Raw genomic sequence first — 16,869 nt, forward strand, 5'->3', positions numbered from 1 at the left:
ACACACCCATCCAGTTGTCAGCTCTGGGACTGTTCGTCATCAACCGCGTGTCTCTAGTCACAGCGACTGCTGCTCTCATCTCTTACATGCTGGTGTTTGTACAGTTCTCTTAAGACCTTGCACTAAACCACAACAGAAGATGATCTCTCTACTACTCCTGGAGCTTCATCACAAGTCCATCCATAGATTTTGTTTATTTGAAACTATAGCCTTTATATTCTATCGACAGCCGAGGTGTAACAGTTATAACGTGAATAATTGTCTCAACTCCTGTAAATGTATGAGTTAAAATTCATAAGGAAGGACGATGTGGAAATAGTGCACTTTTTACTCAAAAGACATGATGAAATTTAATGTTAATGTTAAGTGTCCTGGGACATGTCCACAAGAGTAACTGTTTTTAATGTTACATTTTAAACAATGTGTATTTACTTATTATATCATTTATTTATCAGATGAACAATAATTTTTGTCCAAATCCAGAACAATCAATAAGGGACAAACATTTTCCTTCAAAGAGAAATATATTAAACATTCTTCTCTTCTCTAAAAGAGCTTGGCACAAAAGGATATTTCATTACAAAAGAAGTGTTAACAGGATATTTACCCTACTTTTCTAATATTACAATCAGTTTATTGCAAAAAGTACTAAAAATAATACAATATTGTATTACCTAACAGTGCATACTCCATACCAGGCGTTCAGCCAATTGATTAAATCTACCTATACAATAAGCAGTAGGTCAATATTAATTCAGATTCCCCTTGAATATGTTATTTATATGAGTTTACTTATAAATAAATATGTAATATTGCAACAAAGATTCACATTTTATATTGAATTCTGTCGTATCTAAACTAGTTTGCTTATTGCAGTACCTAAACATATGTAAAACTGTATTCCTGTGGTGTAAAGCACAGGATTTCATTCAGAACAAATCTTTTTTTTTAGAAAATATATTGGATTTAAAAACTACAGTACTACAAAGTAATAAACTGTAAATTCCTTTAGTTTTCAGATTTACTTTGAACCTGAAAACTAAAGGAATTTACAGTTTATTACTGTTTCATAATTAATTTTATGTTTGCTCCCCTAGAGAATGCAGAAACAGTGTTCCAGAAGTAATTCGGGACTGGACAACATCGGTGGACCAAGGTCCAAATAAATAGAATGTACTTTCCGGTAATTAGTAATTAAAACGGTTTTGTACCATTTAAGCTGATTATTTCTTTTAATAAACCAAGAGATAGTAAAAGGTGGACGTAAAATACCCTGGGGTATAAACTATTGAGGAGTTTTATATCCTTCCAGTGTAAGGCTTTACGTAGCGTTGATCTTAAAATCCTACTTTAACGTGACAGGATTGGAATCGGATTCTACTTTACTATGACTGTATGATTGTATCTTGTTTGAAATAAGCTAATAAATAGTTTAAACATACTAAACTAAATCAAATTATGCACTATATCTTAGGTTAGCTGAAAATATTTTATATGTTCAAATATTTGTTAATCTGTCTATAATTGAAGAAAAATTTCAGATTAATACTCTGTGCGATATCCTAACGTACTTTAATAGTAGGGCTTTAATATATTATAATTTTCGTATAATTTAGTTCCTCAATTTCATGAAATTTGTCTTAGTTTGTACTTAAAATTTTAAGTACCGTACAATCTTAAGATTAATTTAAATCTTATAATTTTATGGATTTACTTCCAAAATATTTTACACAATAAACATATACGATAATCATAAATTTCTTTTAAAATAGCCATGTTCAGACATGTTCCATCAAATATGTTCAAAATAGAACTGTTGAAAGAACATTCAAAAGATAAATAATAACCTACGATAAAGAGTATATTAAATATAAAATGTAATGTAGGCTCTTTTTAATTTTTTTAAAGACAATCGGTGAAAATTATATATTTTTTGTAATACAATATAGGTACCTGAGTTAAGATGTTGTGTGATTTTTAATTTTGTGTACAAATAAAAACACAGCATATAGGAGATATTTCAATTTAAAATTGTACTAAAATTATTGGGTTTTTGTAATATGAAGCATAGAGATTGTATTAAAAGTTTAATCTTGTTAACACTGCACAAGAAATCCACGTTCATCTCTTCTCAAATGTATTTTTAGTCCAATAATACCTTCCGTAAATACACCTTCGTCATAATAAGATTTCAGTCGGAGTTTCTGTCTCCTCAGGCTTTAGTCCCTCACCACATTAAATAGCCAAATCTTATTTGCCCTTAGTGAATATACCTCAATAATGTGTGGGTAAAATTAGTCTGTAAGGAAAAAATTAATTGATATTAAATGTATATTTTGTCTGCATGTTTGTCATTTATACGCTACACAGCCATGTACCCAATCACCATGAATCGTCGGTACATTGTTCTACATGGAGCATTAGATAATCCTGGAACATTTAGTCTTACATCTGATTTTAAAATTTTCCAGAATTCTGGCCTCTCGAGTTTTACCATTTAATTATGTCAATCTTACTAAAATTATCCAACTGTTAAGTTTTAATTGAACTAGTTGCTTTACCCGTGCTTTGCAACGGAGGAAGAATGCAGAAGAGAATAATGTGGTTCTTTGAATCCACAGACAACATCCACCATTGGTTATAGGAACAAAACTGTAAATCTTGGGTTATAGGAAATTTGAAAGATTGCGAAGACAAGCCAAAGATAAGAAGAAAACTTGGCCTTGGTGATACTTGGAAGCATTAAGATAAGGAACATGATATGAAATCTTGTTAAACACCTTATTCGATCAATCGGGGGACAATGCGATCTTATGCTTACCCGGGCAACCACACGCGGAACAACTGAACTTACAAGATACAATTATAGTAGTTTTACCCATTCTGTGCACCACAATTAAAATCATAAAAAGATGCCTACTTTGAATCTCCTGTTAAAAAATTACAGAACTATTATTAATTATGTTTATTTTTGTGTGACAATCAAATTTATGAGTAAGCCAACAAATCACCTGTTATGGAACAGGTTATGACAGTTCCTGACCTTAAGACTGCCCATTGGAAGTTGTTAGCAAACATTTCCATGAAAAAAGTGTCTAGTATTTGGCCAAATATTTAGTTAACAGGGTTTTCCTCATAGGAAAAAATTCCGATTCATTGCCAACTGAAAATGCCTGAAGCGGATCGCTTCGATTGGAACAAATCTCAAACAATCAATCTTGGAGAGGTGGAAATAACAACAGTTGATGTTTGGTTTTGCGGATAATTGATTTCTTGCTTCTTTCCCATCCTTACTAGATCTATTAATCTTTCTGAAAATGAAATTATTTTAATTAAGTGCAGAGTTAGACCACTTCATGATGTTATTAATATTCCTATGCTTCAAGTTTATTAATATATGTCCGTCATACTGGAGTAAAAACAGTTGCTGTTCTCAATAAATTTGTTGTGGGGTAAAAGTATTTATTTTCATCCCTCGGGCTGAAAGAAATTAGCTGGAGTTCAGCAGCCAAATATTGTACTTTTGCTAACTTTGTCTATTGATTTTTACGAAGAATTTGAACTTATTTATGTTAATCATCTTTAAGGGCATATTTGTTTACTGGTTGTAAAACTCAGACCACTAGAAACCACTAGATGCATCGAGTCTATGAAAATAAACGTGATAGAAAGTAAATATTAATCATTTATGATTGTTTCATTCACGAACAAATATTATCTTAACTTGAGTATACAGGGTCACCAAAAAGTCCTGGAACTTTATTTTATTTTCCACCCATTGCAGTTAATGTAAGAAAGACTTACACTAAGTAAGACGTAACCATAAACTAACTTTTTAGCAAATATAATTTTGTTTCATCATATTAGGCAGAGAGGACGGTCCAAAAAGTCAGAAGGATATCTTAAATCAGAGCAATGATCGATTAGTACATCAAATTAAGAATTGTTTAGATTAGCTAAAATGCTATTTCTAGCAATTTTAAGCTGCCCCTGTTTTGGCTATAATTAACCTTTTTATGTCAGATTCGCAACACGGTTGTGTTCTAAATAGAGAGCATAGATTTGTAATTTTAAGCAACCGTCATTTTTGCTAAGATAAACCTTTAAAGGTGAAGATACATACTCTGTTTTTCCAGTAGAAACCTTTTCATTGTCAAATTCGACCTACGATGCCATTGAGAATTTCCTCCTGACTCTTTGTGGACCGTTTCCAGTATGATAAAACAAACTCATAGTAATTAAATAGTTCATAATTCCTTCAAAAACTATATTTTATGTATCGATTTGCAACGATTTGCTGCACTATCTGGAATTATTCATCAGCTAAAAAGCCGCTCCCAGATTTTTTATGACCCTGTATATTAAAGGAATTAATTCTATCATCAATAAAAATAAAGCGGTGGAAAAACGAGTGAAATATTATCCTTGTCTAGTGAAGTTTAATTTTCTTCATCACAGTATTTGCTTTGTTTCAGGATATTTAGAATCTTCTTGCTTTTGTACATTCAATCCATCAGGTTTTTCATTGTCATCTACTTCTACCACTTCTGATGGTTCTTTGCCCGTTTCTGAGTCTGCAATTTTCTGTATTTGCTTTGTTTCAGCATATTTTGAATCTTCTTTCTTTTGTACATTTAATCCATCAGGTTTTTCATTGCCATCTACTTCTACCACTTCTGATGGTTCTTTGCCCGTTTCTGAGTCTGCAATTTTCTGTATTTGCTTTGTTTCAGGATATTTCGAATCTTCTTTCGTTTGTACATTTAATCCATCAGGTTTTCCATTTCCATCTACTTCTACTACTTCTGAGGGTTCTTCGGCCATTTCTGTGTCTGCAATTTTCTGGATTTGCTTCGTTTCAAGATATTTTGAATCTTCTTTCTTTTCTTTAGGTTCTTCACTTTCATCTACCACCACTTCTGAAGTCTCTTCGCCCATTTCTGCGTCTACGATTTTCTGTATTCCTTCTATCAAGTTTGTTATGAAACTCTTCTTCTTGTTGTACTTAGTGAGGATGTAGTCTTTTGACGGTTTTATCTCACTCGCGACTGTAACTTTATGTTTTTTCGGTAACTTTTTCTTATGTTTTTGCACGATTTTTGGACATCGAGCTCCTTTCTTCTTCAGAGCGAAAGGACTTTGAGCTTTTGTGCGCAGATAATATATTCCTTTTGCACTGTAACAAATCGGTATATAAGTAAAAACTTTTTAATTTCTATTTATTTACCATGATATTGAGAAATACTGTATACCCCTACAATAAAATATTTATTACAACCAAAAAGTATTTAGACGTGGTATTTTGTTTGGGTTTATTCGTAAATACGCTTTATTGTAACTGATTTTTAGAGACACTAATTATTGAGCCTGTTTGAAACTTAAGGCAATATTAGTTAGAATGTTGTGAAGTTCATAGATCAATAAACTAATCCTTGTTTTCAATTACAACTTCGTTTTAAAGCACGTGTAAAGTTATCCCAAATTGTTGACACCAATGAAGTGATAAGTAATACATAAAAATCATCATAGCAGTAGCGGCTAGCCCATAAGGACTCTCGGACGCCGCCCTCCCAACAATACAGAAATCAGTATTTTTTTTATTTATGTAATAAAAAAATAATATGTCGTAATTAAAATTAAATTACAATTACTTACGACTACTTAATCAATATGATAATAATATGAAATGAAATAGTTTTAAATTTTGAATCCAGTAATGACTGTTTTGCGATAGTCGCTTTCATAATGTGGATTGCGGACGGCGGCAACCTCCGTCCCAAACTCAATGCATGTAGTCTTATGGTAGAAACACCTAACAGCGCTGAGGGTGCCGTGACGTCATTCCAATGCTTTACAATAGGGACTCTGGGGCAGAGTCCAAAGCTGCGCGCGCATCCATAAATCAGGGCAGCCACCCTAAACTGGATAATTCTGCATCACACACGATTAGGATAGGAAGAACCATGTTGGCAGCGCTGGAGCCATCATCCACACTGTCACTACCATAAACATTAACTAACCTCACTTCTTTCCATGTCCATGACCACAGTTCAGTTATAGTTTAGTGCCAAACGACCTGTTGTTTTGTGATCAATAGTGTTTAGTGATAGTGATGGAGGCGTAAGGAAGGCAGCGGTAGTTTGTTGAAGATTGAAAGAGCTAAGTAGAAATTATTAATAGTTATACTTAATTGATTGAGTTAGTTAGTTGGTATCTTTGAGTCAATAAGTTACGTCTGTAGTTTTAGTATAGGCTAACCTAATCAACCCGAAAACTAAGTAGACTAGCCATAGGTAAAGTGACTCGGACAATTTTAGTTATAGTTACTTATTATTAGTCTTAATAAGTTATTACGGGTAAATTTGCCGTGGGTTGAAGGCCTAAATCTAAATAATAATGGACGGCGGCATTTCGTTGTCGTCGACGGCTAACGTCACTAACGAAGTTAGCCTGATTATCAATGAAGGGATCAAAAATATTGACCACAGAATTTCTTTGAAAAAATTAGGACCTCCTAGACCTTTCATGAACATAAACCAAATTCAAAACAGTTCAAAGAATAAGAATAGCTTCACACGGAAATTTTCGCCACATATGTACAATCATGCAGATTGGCTATGTGGTTGTTCAATTAAAAATTCATTTTTCTGCTACACTTGTTTGGTCATGGGGGTTCAAGATAGAGCATGGACTGTAGACGGGATTTCAGACCTTAAACATCTACTGGAAAAAGTAAAAAAACACAAAACAAGTGAAAAACACATAAATGCGTCAATAGAATATGCTGTTTTAGGTAAAGTTGATATTAGATGCCAATTGGACAATGCATATAGGTTAAGAATACAAAAACAAAATGAAGATGTTTCGAAAAATCGATACATTCTAAGTAAGCTAATTGATGCAATTAAATTTTGTGGAGCGTTTGAATTAGCATTACGAGGACATGATGAACGCGAAAATTCAAAAAATCCTGGCATATTTCGTGGTTTGGTTAACCTTATGGCGGAGCTGGATGTAACATTGCAACAGCACATAAATCAAACAAATAACCGAGTGTTTTTGGGTCTGTCTAAAACCATACAGAACGAGTTATTGGACTCAATATATTACGTTTGTCTGCAAATGATTCGTGACGAATTGACACAAACCGACTATGTTGCTATTGAAGCCGACGAAACAACAGACTGTGCCACTTTATCCCAACTAGTATTTGTTATTAGGTACGAGCTGAATGGCACGATTCACGAGCGATTTATCACTTTTATTAGACCAAAAGGCCATGATGCAGAATCAGTTAGCGAAACAATTTTTGAAGTATTAGAGCAATTAAACCTCGACAAAACTCCTGATAAAGTCATTGCCCAGAGCTACGATGGGGCTTCCGTAATGAGTGGCCAACACACGGGAGTACAAGCGCGTGTAAAATCTAAATATAAGAATGCAAATTTTGTCCACTGTTACGCACATCAATTAAACTTAATCATTGAACGCAGTGCTACACAAAATAAGCAGGTTAAGATATTCTTCAGTAATATCGAGGGGTTTTCATCATTCTTTTCCCAGTCAACAAAGAGAACTGCAGTTCTCGATGAGATAGTAAAACGTCGTATTCCAAAAAGCTCAGGTACTCGGTGGAATTTTAAATCCAGAATTGTAAGCACAATTTTTAATTATCAAAGAGAGTTGGAGGAATGTTTAAGTTACATACTCGACGATGACACCAATGACTATGCCACAATAAATAAAGCTGTTGGCCTAAGAAGTATTCTAAAAGACGAAGACTTTATTTTCTGGCTGGACTTTTTCAATCAAATACTGCCCCACAGTGACATTCTGTACAACCAACTGCAGCAAACAACAATTGATTGCGTCAAGGCGTTTAAGTTTGTCGGCGATTTCAAAACTGTGGTAGATCGCGTAAGAAACTCGACCATGTTAGATCAACCGAGAGATAGTGAACCCGAATCGAGCAAAAAGCGGAGAAGACACGACGATCAAAAACGCGTCGTCGCAAAGGAAGTGTGTGACATAATTACGTCGGGAATTGATGACCGTTTTACGTTTGTGAATCATTTGTCCGCGGCAAAACTGTTTCAGCCAAGTTTGTTTGGGGAGTTTAAAACCAAGTTTCCCGAAAAAGAGTTACACGCTGCTGCGGAACTATTTAGCCTAAATAAAACTGAATTGAAACAGGAGTTAAATGTTATTTACAATAGGGATGATTTTTCAACGGCCACAGGGTCATTAAGACTTCTCAACTTTGTCTATGACAACAACCTCAAAGATGTGCTTCCAGAGTCAATCAAACTTTTAAAAATCATAAGCACAATACCTATGACTACTTCGGAAAGTGAACGTTGTTTCTCTACTTTGAAACGAATTAAAACGTTTACCAGGAGTACCATGAAACAAGACAGACTAAGTGCGCTTGCTATGTGTTCTATCGAAAAAAAGCTGTTGTCAACTTTAAACTTCAACGAAAAAGTAATAGATCACTTCGCCGGGCAGAAAGAAAGGAGGATGGATTCCACATTCAAACAGTACAATTAAAGTTAGGCCTTATCCTCATGGTATGGTTTTCTACTCATATTGCCGTGGATGTTTTAATATAAAATACAATTAGTCAAGCCTTACCCTCATGGTTTGGTTTTCTATTCGTTATTGCCGTGGGTGTTTAAATTATACAATTCAATCAATGTCAGGCCTTACCGTTTGGTTATCTACTCATTATTGCCGTGGATATTTTACTATTAAATTATCAATTGTTAGTTATATTTTCAATACAGTGTAGTCCCGTTTTACAAGGCCGTAGGCAGGGAGGGGGGTTAGAGGGTCAAACCCCTCCCCCAAAATTCCGAAATTGAGCAGTACAAATTAAAACTAGGTTTAAAAAGTTGAATTATGAAATAGAAACCACAATAGAGGATTAATTGTTATGTTTTGCAATATCTATTCATATTTAATATAGGCCTAGTTATATTAGGATAATAAATCTGATCTATTAAATAAATTGGTAAAAACTATTTAAAAAATATACTTTACTTTACTCTACTTATGTCTATTTGCTCATGCATGACAAAAAACAGGTGAAATGGGAGTTTTTGGACTATTATTGGACACAGTTTTAGGCGTTAAAATTGCTTCAGAAAGTCACCAAACGGCTTTAAAAATTTAAAAAATAGACTAGGTCCTAGAGCCGCCACTGCATCATAGTAATGTTATATCTAAACAAAACAATTCACCACTATATGCATAACTAATGTTAAATATAATATTTTATTCACACATGAGCGTTCCTTTTTTCTGAGAATTCAAATTGAAATCACACTAATTATACTACGTGAAAACATTATGATGTTACGTATGTACCACTTTATATGATTGTGATAAAAATTAGTAGTATCTAAACGGTATCAGACCAAAACCGGAAGTGAAGTTATCAGAATCAATGGAGTGAGTAACGTGAAAGTAACATTGAAGTAACGTGTATTTTTGACGTGCTTGGGACTGAGTGATGTCATTTTCGGTGACAATTTGGGGTGTGACAATTTATGGGGATGACATTTTTTTTTTGTTGACATTATTGCTAAAGGTACAGATTATTTGGATGTATAAGTGTCCCTCTTACCTTTCATTTGGAGGGAAGGTGATCGCAACAGTTTCATGCTTGTTGCAAGCACATCTACTGAACTCTTTCCAGTTCGGACACTTTCTGGCAACAAACTTGTGAGGTCTGTAGACAGATTCTATGTACAACTTCGGAACTCGAGTATGACTGCAGTCCAAACCTGAAAAAGATCCAGGCATTAGCTTGGTTGCATTGAAACAACCATTTTCTCGCACAAAATAATAGTTTGCATAAAATTATGATTCAGGAACCTAGCTGTTTTGTTGATATAGCTATATATAGTCATCGCTGTCAAAGCGCAGCCGTCCGATATCCCGCTTCAAGTGCAAAAACAAGTGGAAATCAGAAGGTGCCGGATCAGGGCTGTACGGCGGATGATCAAGCTGCTCCCAAACAAATCCGTGCATAAGGCTATGAGTAGCAGCAGTAGAGTGGGGACTCACACCAGATGGCCGCCCATTGCGAGCCTCGTCATGAACATTGGTTCACCCATGATTGAATTGCCAAATCCATTTTCTTACCATTTCACCACTGATAACTTTTTCTCCATAAACTTCTGTAAGTCGGCAATGAATTTCAGCAGGCTTCACGTTCCTTGCGTTCAAAAATCGTATTAGAGTGAAAATTTAAAAACGTACGTTTTCAGGAAAAGCACTTTGCAAATTTTTTCCCCCTTTTTTCAAAACTTTTATTATTTTTTTTATTTCATTAACATTTGAAGTTTCATAAAATGTCCATGGTAACGCAATATCTTTGGTAGTTTTTTTTTTAAAGAGCATCTTTAGTGGAAAAACACAAAATCCTGTCACGACCATAACGGACGTTTAAATGAATATTAAAAATGGTTAATATTATTTTTATAACTATGTTTTGCTATAAACTAATTTACTTTTAAGACCATTATACAATAAAAAGGTCCCTGAGCTTTTGGTATATTTGGTCTTTCTAGAAAAAAATAAAAAAACTCAAAAAATTGAAAACAAGCCAATAAAATCTTTTTAAGTTTGTATAACTCCGAAAAAACTTACCTGAGATCCGAAAAATCGTTATGTTTGTATAGAGGTGTGCTTCTTTTGTGTATAAAACATTGTAATATGACGATATTTTAATTTTTGAAATTTTTATGATAGAAATCATAAACGTGATGGTCAGGGACAAGCGTTACGGTCGTGAATTGTCTGGAATAATCTAAATCTTTCTAAACAATCTATCAATTATACTGTTAGTTATAATAAAAATATGTGTTTCAATTGAACTAAACTGTTCAATTTACAATTATATTAAAGTTATTGTCACGACCAAACACACTATAATCCATAAGGCTGGATTGGTCGTGAAAAAACCCGCGATGGTCGTGAAACTTTGGTCGTGAAATTACGTGTTATTTGGCTCTGTTCTGGTGGTAGCCCTGCACCTCATGTTCGAGGATACAAAGTGGACTTCTAGGTTAATCTAGCAATTGAAATATCTAATAAACAAAAATTAACACCATGTCTACTTCATCGAATGACTACGTACGGTCATGGACACACCAAAATTACAAAAAACACAATCTTTCCTTTATTAATCTTGCTATTCATCCTTTCAACTCGAAACGACCGGCACTACAATCCTGAAGTACACCCCGAACTAGTCTCTAAAACCAACAGACTCCATTGACGCCAGGCTTGCCAGTGTCGTGCTCCAAAGTTAAAAATTTTTCCCAAATGGTCGTGACGCCAAATCGAGGGACAGACTTATTTTGTCATGGTAGTCAGTTTGCAATGACAATAAAATTATAATATGCTCCTTTTATGTAAATTTAATATCCATTGATGACATAAAAATATGGCTTTATATATTTCGGCATGAATAATTAGTCTAAAAACAGCGTGAAAGTTGGAAAATGTACCCTAGGGACACGTCATGGTCGTGAATTTCGAGACTTTAAAAATACGAAAAAAATACCTAGAACCTATTTAAAACCAAATAAATGTGTGTAACATGTTGCTCCTGTCCCAAAAAATATTAAAACACATAATAATAAATTACAAATCCAATAACTACAAAGTAAAAGGCCAGGGACATGAAAACGTACGTTTTTAAATTTTCACTCATTACAGAATGCACTTCACAGTCTGCAGATCAGAGATTGTTTCAAAAATGTTGAGTGTACACTAATTAATGTAAGTAAACACAACACAATTTTGCTTTAATTGCATCAGCTGTTGAACAATGAACCAAGGAGACTAGTGCACTTGCGCCTAACATCGTTGTTATTGCTGTGCCGGCAGTAGAACAAACGGTACTTACTTTCTGGACAAGCCTCGTAGCAGAACTTTAATTGTCCAGCTCACTGTCAAATCCTAGTGTTTTTGTCCTACCTTCACATCCTAGGACGCCCGGAACCATTTCACACAATACTTCAGGCTAGGCACAGATGGTTGCAGCATTATCACTTTGATAAACCCTTTTGGCAAAGCAATGCGCTCTACCAATTCACCAGCTAATCCCCACTTAGAAATACTTTTCCTCTTACCTTTATCCTTAGTGCATCCCGGTTGGATGGTTCCCTTGTTATAGACAAAGTCCGCTGTGCCTACCCTGTTCCTGGTTCCACAAGAGATGGAGTTGGTATGGTAGAAGTGAGCGATGCGAGCGTCCGAGGCAGATACATGCATCAGAGCTGGATGACCTTTCCACTTAGCGTGAAACCCTGGACCTGCTGGGTCCAAACCTGTAGAATGTCATTTGTATGTATATATGGTGATGTGTTGGTACCTATAGGCAACACTTGGTACCAACGGTTCATAGGAAAAGTAACAGTACGAAGAACTGATTAAGATGTTGTTGATGGTTTAGTACCAACTGGACACGCTTACGCTGGGTGAATTGCAGGTGCAGCGAACAAAAATTTTTATTTGTGGAAATTATTCACAAATTAAAATTTGTTGATCCTACAAAATGGTGTTTAATTTATTCTATGGTACAACTATAATAACAGTCTTTTTATTTTCCTAGTCATAAAAACCCTGAGACTGGCGGTACTGTATTTTGGACATGGTTAAAAATCAACAAAATCAACCTAAAATTGCCTTCAAATTTAGTGATATGGTTCTATAAAAAGAGACTGTTTAATCCAAAGCTTCAATTGTGTTCCTAAGGCTTTATCATTACAACTTTGTCATCACGATGATTGCCTAGTACTGTTATGTATTTATATTTCGTTGGAATAGTTTTAAAATTAAAATGTCAATATATAAATCAAAACACACCAAAAATCACCAAGGACAAAAATATACCTTAAAGTTGTCTTGAGAAGAACTGTAAGGGTTGACCAATTTAGTGTTGCTCAAAGGTTTGTTGCGGTCATTTTCCATCACAATCCGCAATAAACCTTTGAGCAACATTAACTCAAAGGACAAACAAAGGATTTAGTGTTATTTTTAATCTATCATACAACAATTTTACCAGCTATGAAGTTGATTTCCCCGACCGTTTCTTTGACCACTCGCGCTGCATAGCCCGCCACCTGTGCCCCTATGCTGTACCCAATGATATTGATGTTTTCAGGCTTCACCAGCTGTTGTTGGACGGCTCTACTGAACATTTCACCGATCGCGTCTCCAGCAGGCTGCAAAACAGAATGTCGACTTAGCAAACTAGGTCGGTATTTGGGGAGCAAGATAGTCTAGTGGTAGAGCATGGAGCTTCGGTGCCCAAGGTAGCGGGTTCAAATCCCACTAATCACCAGTGGATTTTATCAATATGATAATGCTACAACCCACTAGGACTAGCCTGAAGTAATGTGTAAAACAGTTCCATGCTAGAACTAGCGTCCTAGAATGTGAAGGTGGGACATAAAAAAATAAAAAAATGTTGGTCTTTGGGAAATGAAAAGCAGGATTTAGGAAACGTTGTAGCAAGTTTTTGATCAAGCTACGATTTAATTAGGATTGGCTACCTGCAACAACTTGTAATTTTAGCTTACCACAAAAAATGGATCACTGCGACGCATGTGAGTATATTTTCCAATTTAACAACGCATACATTTCTAAGACAAAGATTTGATAGACCGTGATCATAGAAGCTTAGTTCACATCTTTCAGGTTTAAAATTTGTATTATTTTTACAAGGTTGCACACACAGCATAGAAGAAAGACCATAAGTAAAGCAATTGTTCCGTTATCAAGTAGTACTAGGAGAAAATTACAAGTAACAAGTTAAGTATGTGAAATTATTCTTATCCAGGTACTGCATGAAATATTATACCTGAACATTAGCGAGGATTCCAAAGTAGAATTGATTTCTAAAACTGTTCTCAAAGAGTTCTGGCATATCCACGGCAAAGATGTTGTACTTGTTGGTTAGCTTTCTTTTGTTGAATGCTAGAAGTAAAAAAATCATAAAGTACGTAGGCCTTCTACATTTGATTAAGTGGTGAATGTAAAAATAACCTGTTTTGGGCCTCAATCACTGTATTGCCTATACATTAGATAGTTATTTTGTTGGTCATAATTGAAAGAGGTGCATTTTTAAACCTGTTGAAAATTGTAAGATTCACTTCATCCAAGATAGTTAAGGATTTTAAGATGGGACTTTTCACCCCTTGAATAAATTCATGTTTTACTTTTCAAGCTTAGCTTAGTAAGTTAAGCTTTGTTAAATGTATAAGTTTGGAAAAGTCTGATATTTCTGAAGTTTCAAGTAGCACAATTAATTCATGATAGATTTTCGGACATGTTAAATATGTTGATATAAGCATTTATACTTAGACTTCATATTTATATTTGAATTTTTACTTTCAATTCAATTTAACTGTATTTCATGTAACATTTTTAGTATCATAACTTATCATATTACCAAAACGTTGAAAAACTGCTTATGACTATGGTAACTATAGTGTCAGTATATAAAAACCACAAAATATATTTACCCCGAATGATTCCGTTTACAGCATAACAGTCAGCTCCATGGTCCATCCCATGGATTATAAGTACCAAAGGTAGCGTTTGATTGAATCCTTTGCTTTCTTGAAACAGCGTTTCTCCTTCAGAGATACGGGCTGTTTCAAAAACTGAATATCCTTCCCTGAAATTCTTACAGTGGGTAAAAAAAAAATATTTTGAAATAAAAATTGATTTTATTTTGAAATAAAACCAGGTTTTTATTTTACATGAGTTTAACCGAGGCCGTGGTCTTTGGAGCAACCCGCTGGGGTTCATGTGCATACGGTACTGTATCACTAAAAAATTAATTTCCATTTTCCAGTAAAGCTTAAGAAGCCTCAAAATAGCATTGGTTTTGAAAGAGTAGATGAACGTTTTAGATTGGATAAAAGTCAATGACTAATTAACAATATTTAAATTATGATGAATGTTTTAAGTTGTGAATTGCCAAATAATAATAAAAAGGTTTTTAAATACCTGCTATTAAGCAATCCATTCTATTGCAGTCGCAACTAATTTCGGATCACTATTGATCCATCATCATTGTACAAGGACTTCATAAGAAGAGCGTCACATTTAACACATAAATAAATAAACATTTACACGACACGATACGAACCCGGAAAAACATTTATGGTAGATAACTGATCAGTTGTAACAGACCCTAACCCGGTTTAATAGCAGGTGTTTAAACCTTTTTATTAATATTTTTAAGATTTGATAATTGATTTTTCCCTTACCATAACACTTAAATACGGTATGTAATATTCAAAATTATTAAACCTCGGTTTGTCAAAACACTTTGCAGCAAGCCTGGCTCATGAGGTGATTATGAAAGTGAAGAATGATAACAGCAAGTGTATATGTGGCATCATAGTTCTTGATGGTGATCTACTTGGGAACTACGTACACTAAAATAGTTGTTTATACACTATCGTTCATATAAGATCGTTAATAGTAGAATGACAATTAAAACTGTGTTTTTGTCTCAAATGTTTTTCTCTGGAATGTGTTACAAACATACCTTACCTGTATAATCTCAGCTTTATTTTGTCTTCATAATATATTGCCTCCACCAGACATAGCTGAAGACCTAAAGAAATATATTAATCATAAGTCATCATTTTTCACATCTTCTCAACTTTCAATCCTATTTTTTTAATTTGATATTTTACAAATTATTTTCCAATTTGGAATTCTTCTAATCATTTGAATCTGTAAAAAAATCTATAGTCTATAAACTAAACTAGTGTCACATTGTTCCTTAGTAAGTCCAGAGATTGTAGTTCTTAAGTCTCTATGGATGCTAATACCATTGTCTTTGACTTAGGTACTATACCGGTATCCTATCCCTCTTATTGAATAGAGTTAAATAAGCCTTATATATTGTTCCTATTGAAGCGTCCATTTAAATTCTATTTTCTCTTTTAGTTTTTTATACAATAAGTATTTATAGGAACATAAAATAACATAAAGTTTACGATGAGTTTTTTTTTATTATTTAGTGTAATTCAAAAAGTTGGTACGATGAGAAATAAATTTAGTTTTGTACCTGTCAATGTTTCAATTGAATTATGTTATTTTGTATTCTAAAACTTGCTACAACTTTCACATTGAACTTCTAACAACACTTTGTAGGTAGAACACTTTTAATACAGGTACCATCTTTGCATAAGAGTAAACTAAATCTTGAAAAGCATTTTCAAACTTATATGATTACAATCTGCACTGTGATAAAACTCCCCATATCAAGTTGATGTGGACAAAATTGTATATATAAAGTATTATTTTATAGAAAAAGGCAATCTGAAAAATATAGGAAGGTTTTCAAACAGTTTTGAAAATATATATAAATAACTATATAAAATAAATCACAGTCATTGCCAATACCGTACTGGACTTACAATGTATTAATAAAGCTGTGATGAAAAGACTCTTCATTATTTTGTATGAGACCACCAACACATTCTAGAAACTATTGTCACAATAAATAGAACCCTCCAATTTCTTCCAACTGTGTAATTGTCCTGGGGTCATTATTGAGGTAAATAATTGCTCGTATTAATTATTGAGCAATGTTGTCTGTAGAACAATATACGTTATGTAAAATTCTATTGTATTCACATTTTACTTCACACCTCCCTATACCTAACAAATATTTTTTATTTATGTTTCACAATATACCTTTGTAGCGTTTTGGTTTTAAAATTGTCATTAGATGTATGGAATTAATTTGAAAAAATAGTGAATCTTTGCTTATCTAGATTGTTTGAACCTCAATCAGACCTCAAATAAATGTCGAGTGAATATTAC

The 16,869-nt window shown here is 33.9% G+C and overlaps 1 protein-coding gene across 1 annotated transcript; it reads right to left on the reverse strand.

Moving 5' to 3' along the window:
• Window positions 1-4,195: 4,195 nt before the first annotated feature.
• LOC129003877 (phospholipase A1 2-like) lies at window positions 4,196-16,569 on the reverse strand. Its single transcript, XM_054432206.1, has 8 exons — window positions 16,461-16,569; window positions 15,586-15,649; window positions 14,544-14,698; window positions 13,880-13,995; window positions 13,079-13,241; window positions 12,147-12,344; window positions 9,629-9,788; window positions 4,196-5,176 (listed from the first exon to the last, which is right to left on the reverse strand). Exons 1-8 carry the CDS (start codon window positions 16,495-16,497, stop codon window positions 4,453-4,455), a joined length of 1,617 nt encoding a protein of 538 aa, XP_054288181.1. The 5' UTR covers window positions 16,498-16,569; the 3' UTR covers window positions 4,196-4,452.
• Between the last annotated feature and the right edge of the window lie 300 nt (window positions 16,570-16,869).

This window comes from Macrosteles quadrilineatus, unplaced genomic scaffold (assembly GCF_028750875.1).
Source record: "Macrosteles quadrilineatus isolate MER2022 unplaced genomic scaffold, UCM_ALF_1.0 Scaffold_9__3_contigs__length_116548681, whole genome shotgun sequence".
Lineage (NCBI taxonomy): Eukaryota > Metazoa > Arthropoda > Insecta > Hemiptera > Cicadellidae > Macrosteles > Macrosteles quadrilineatus.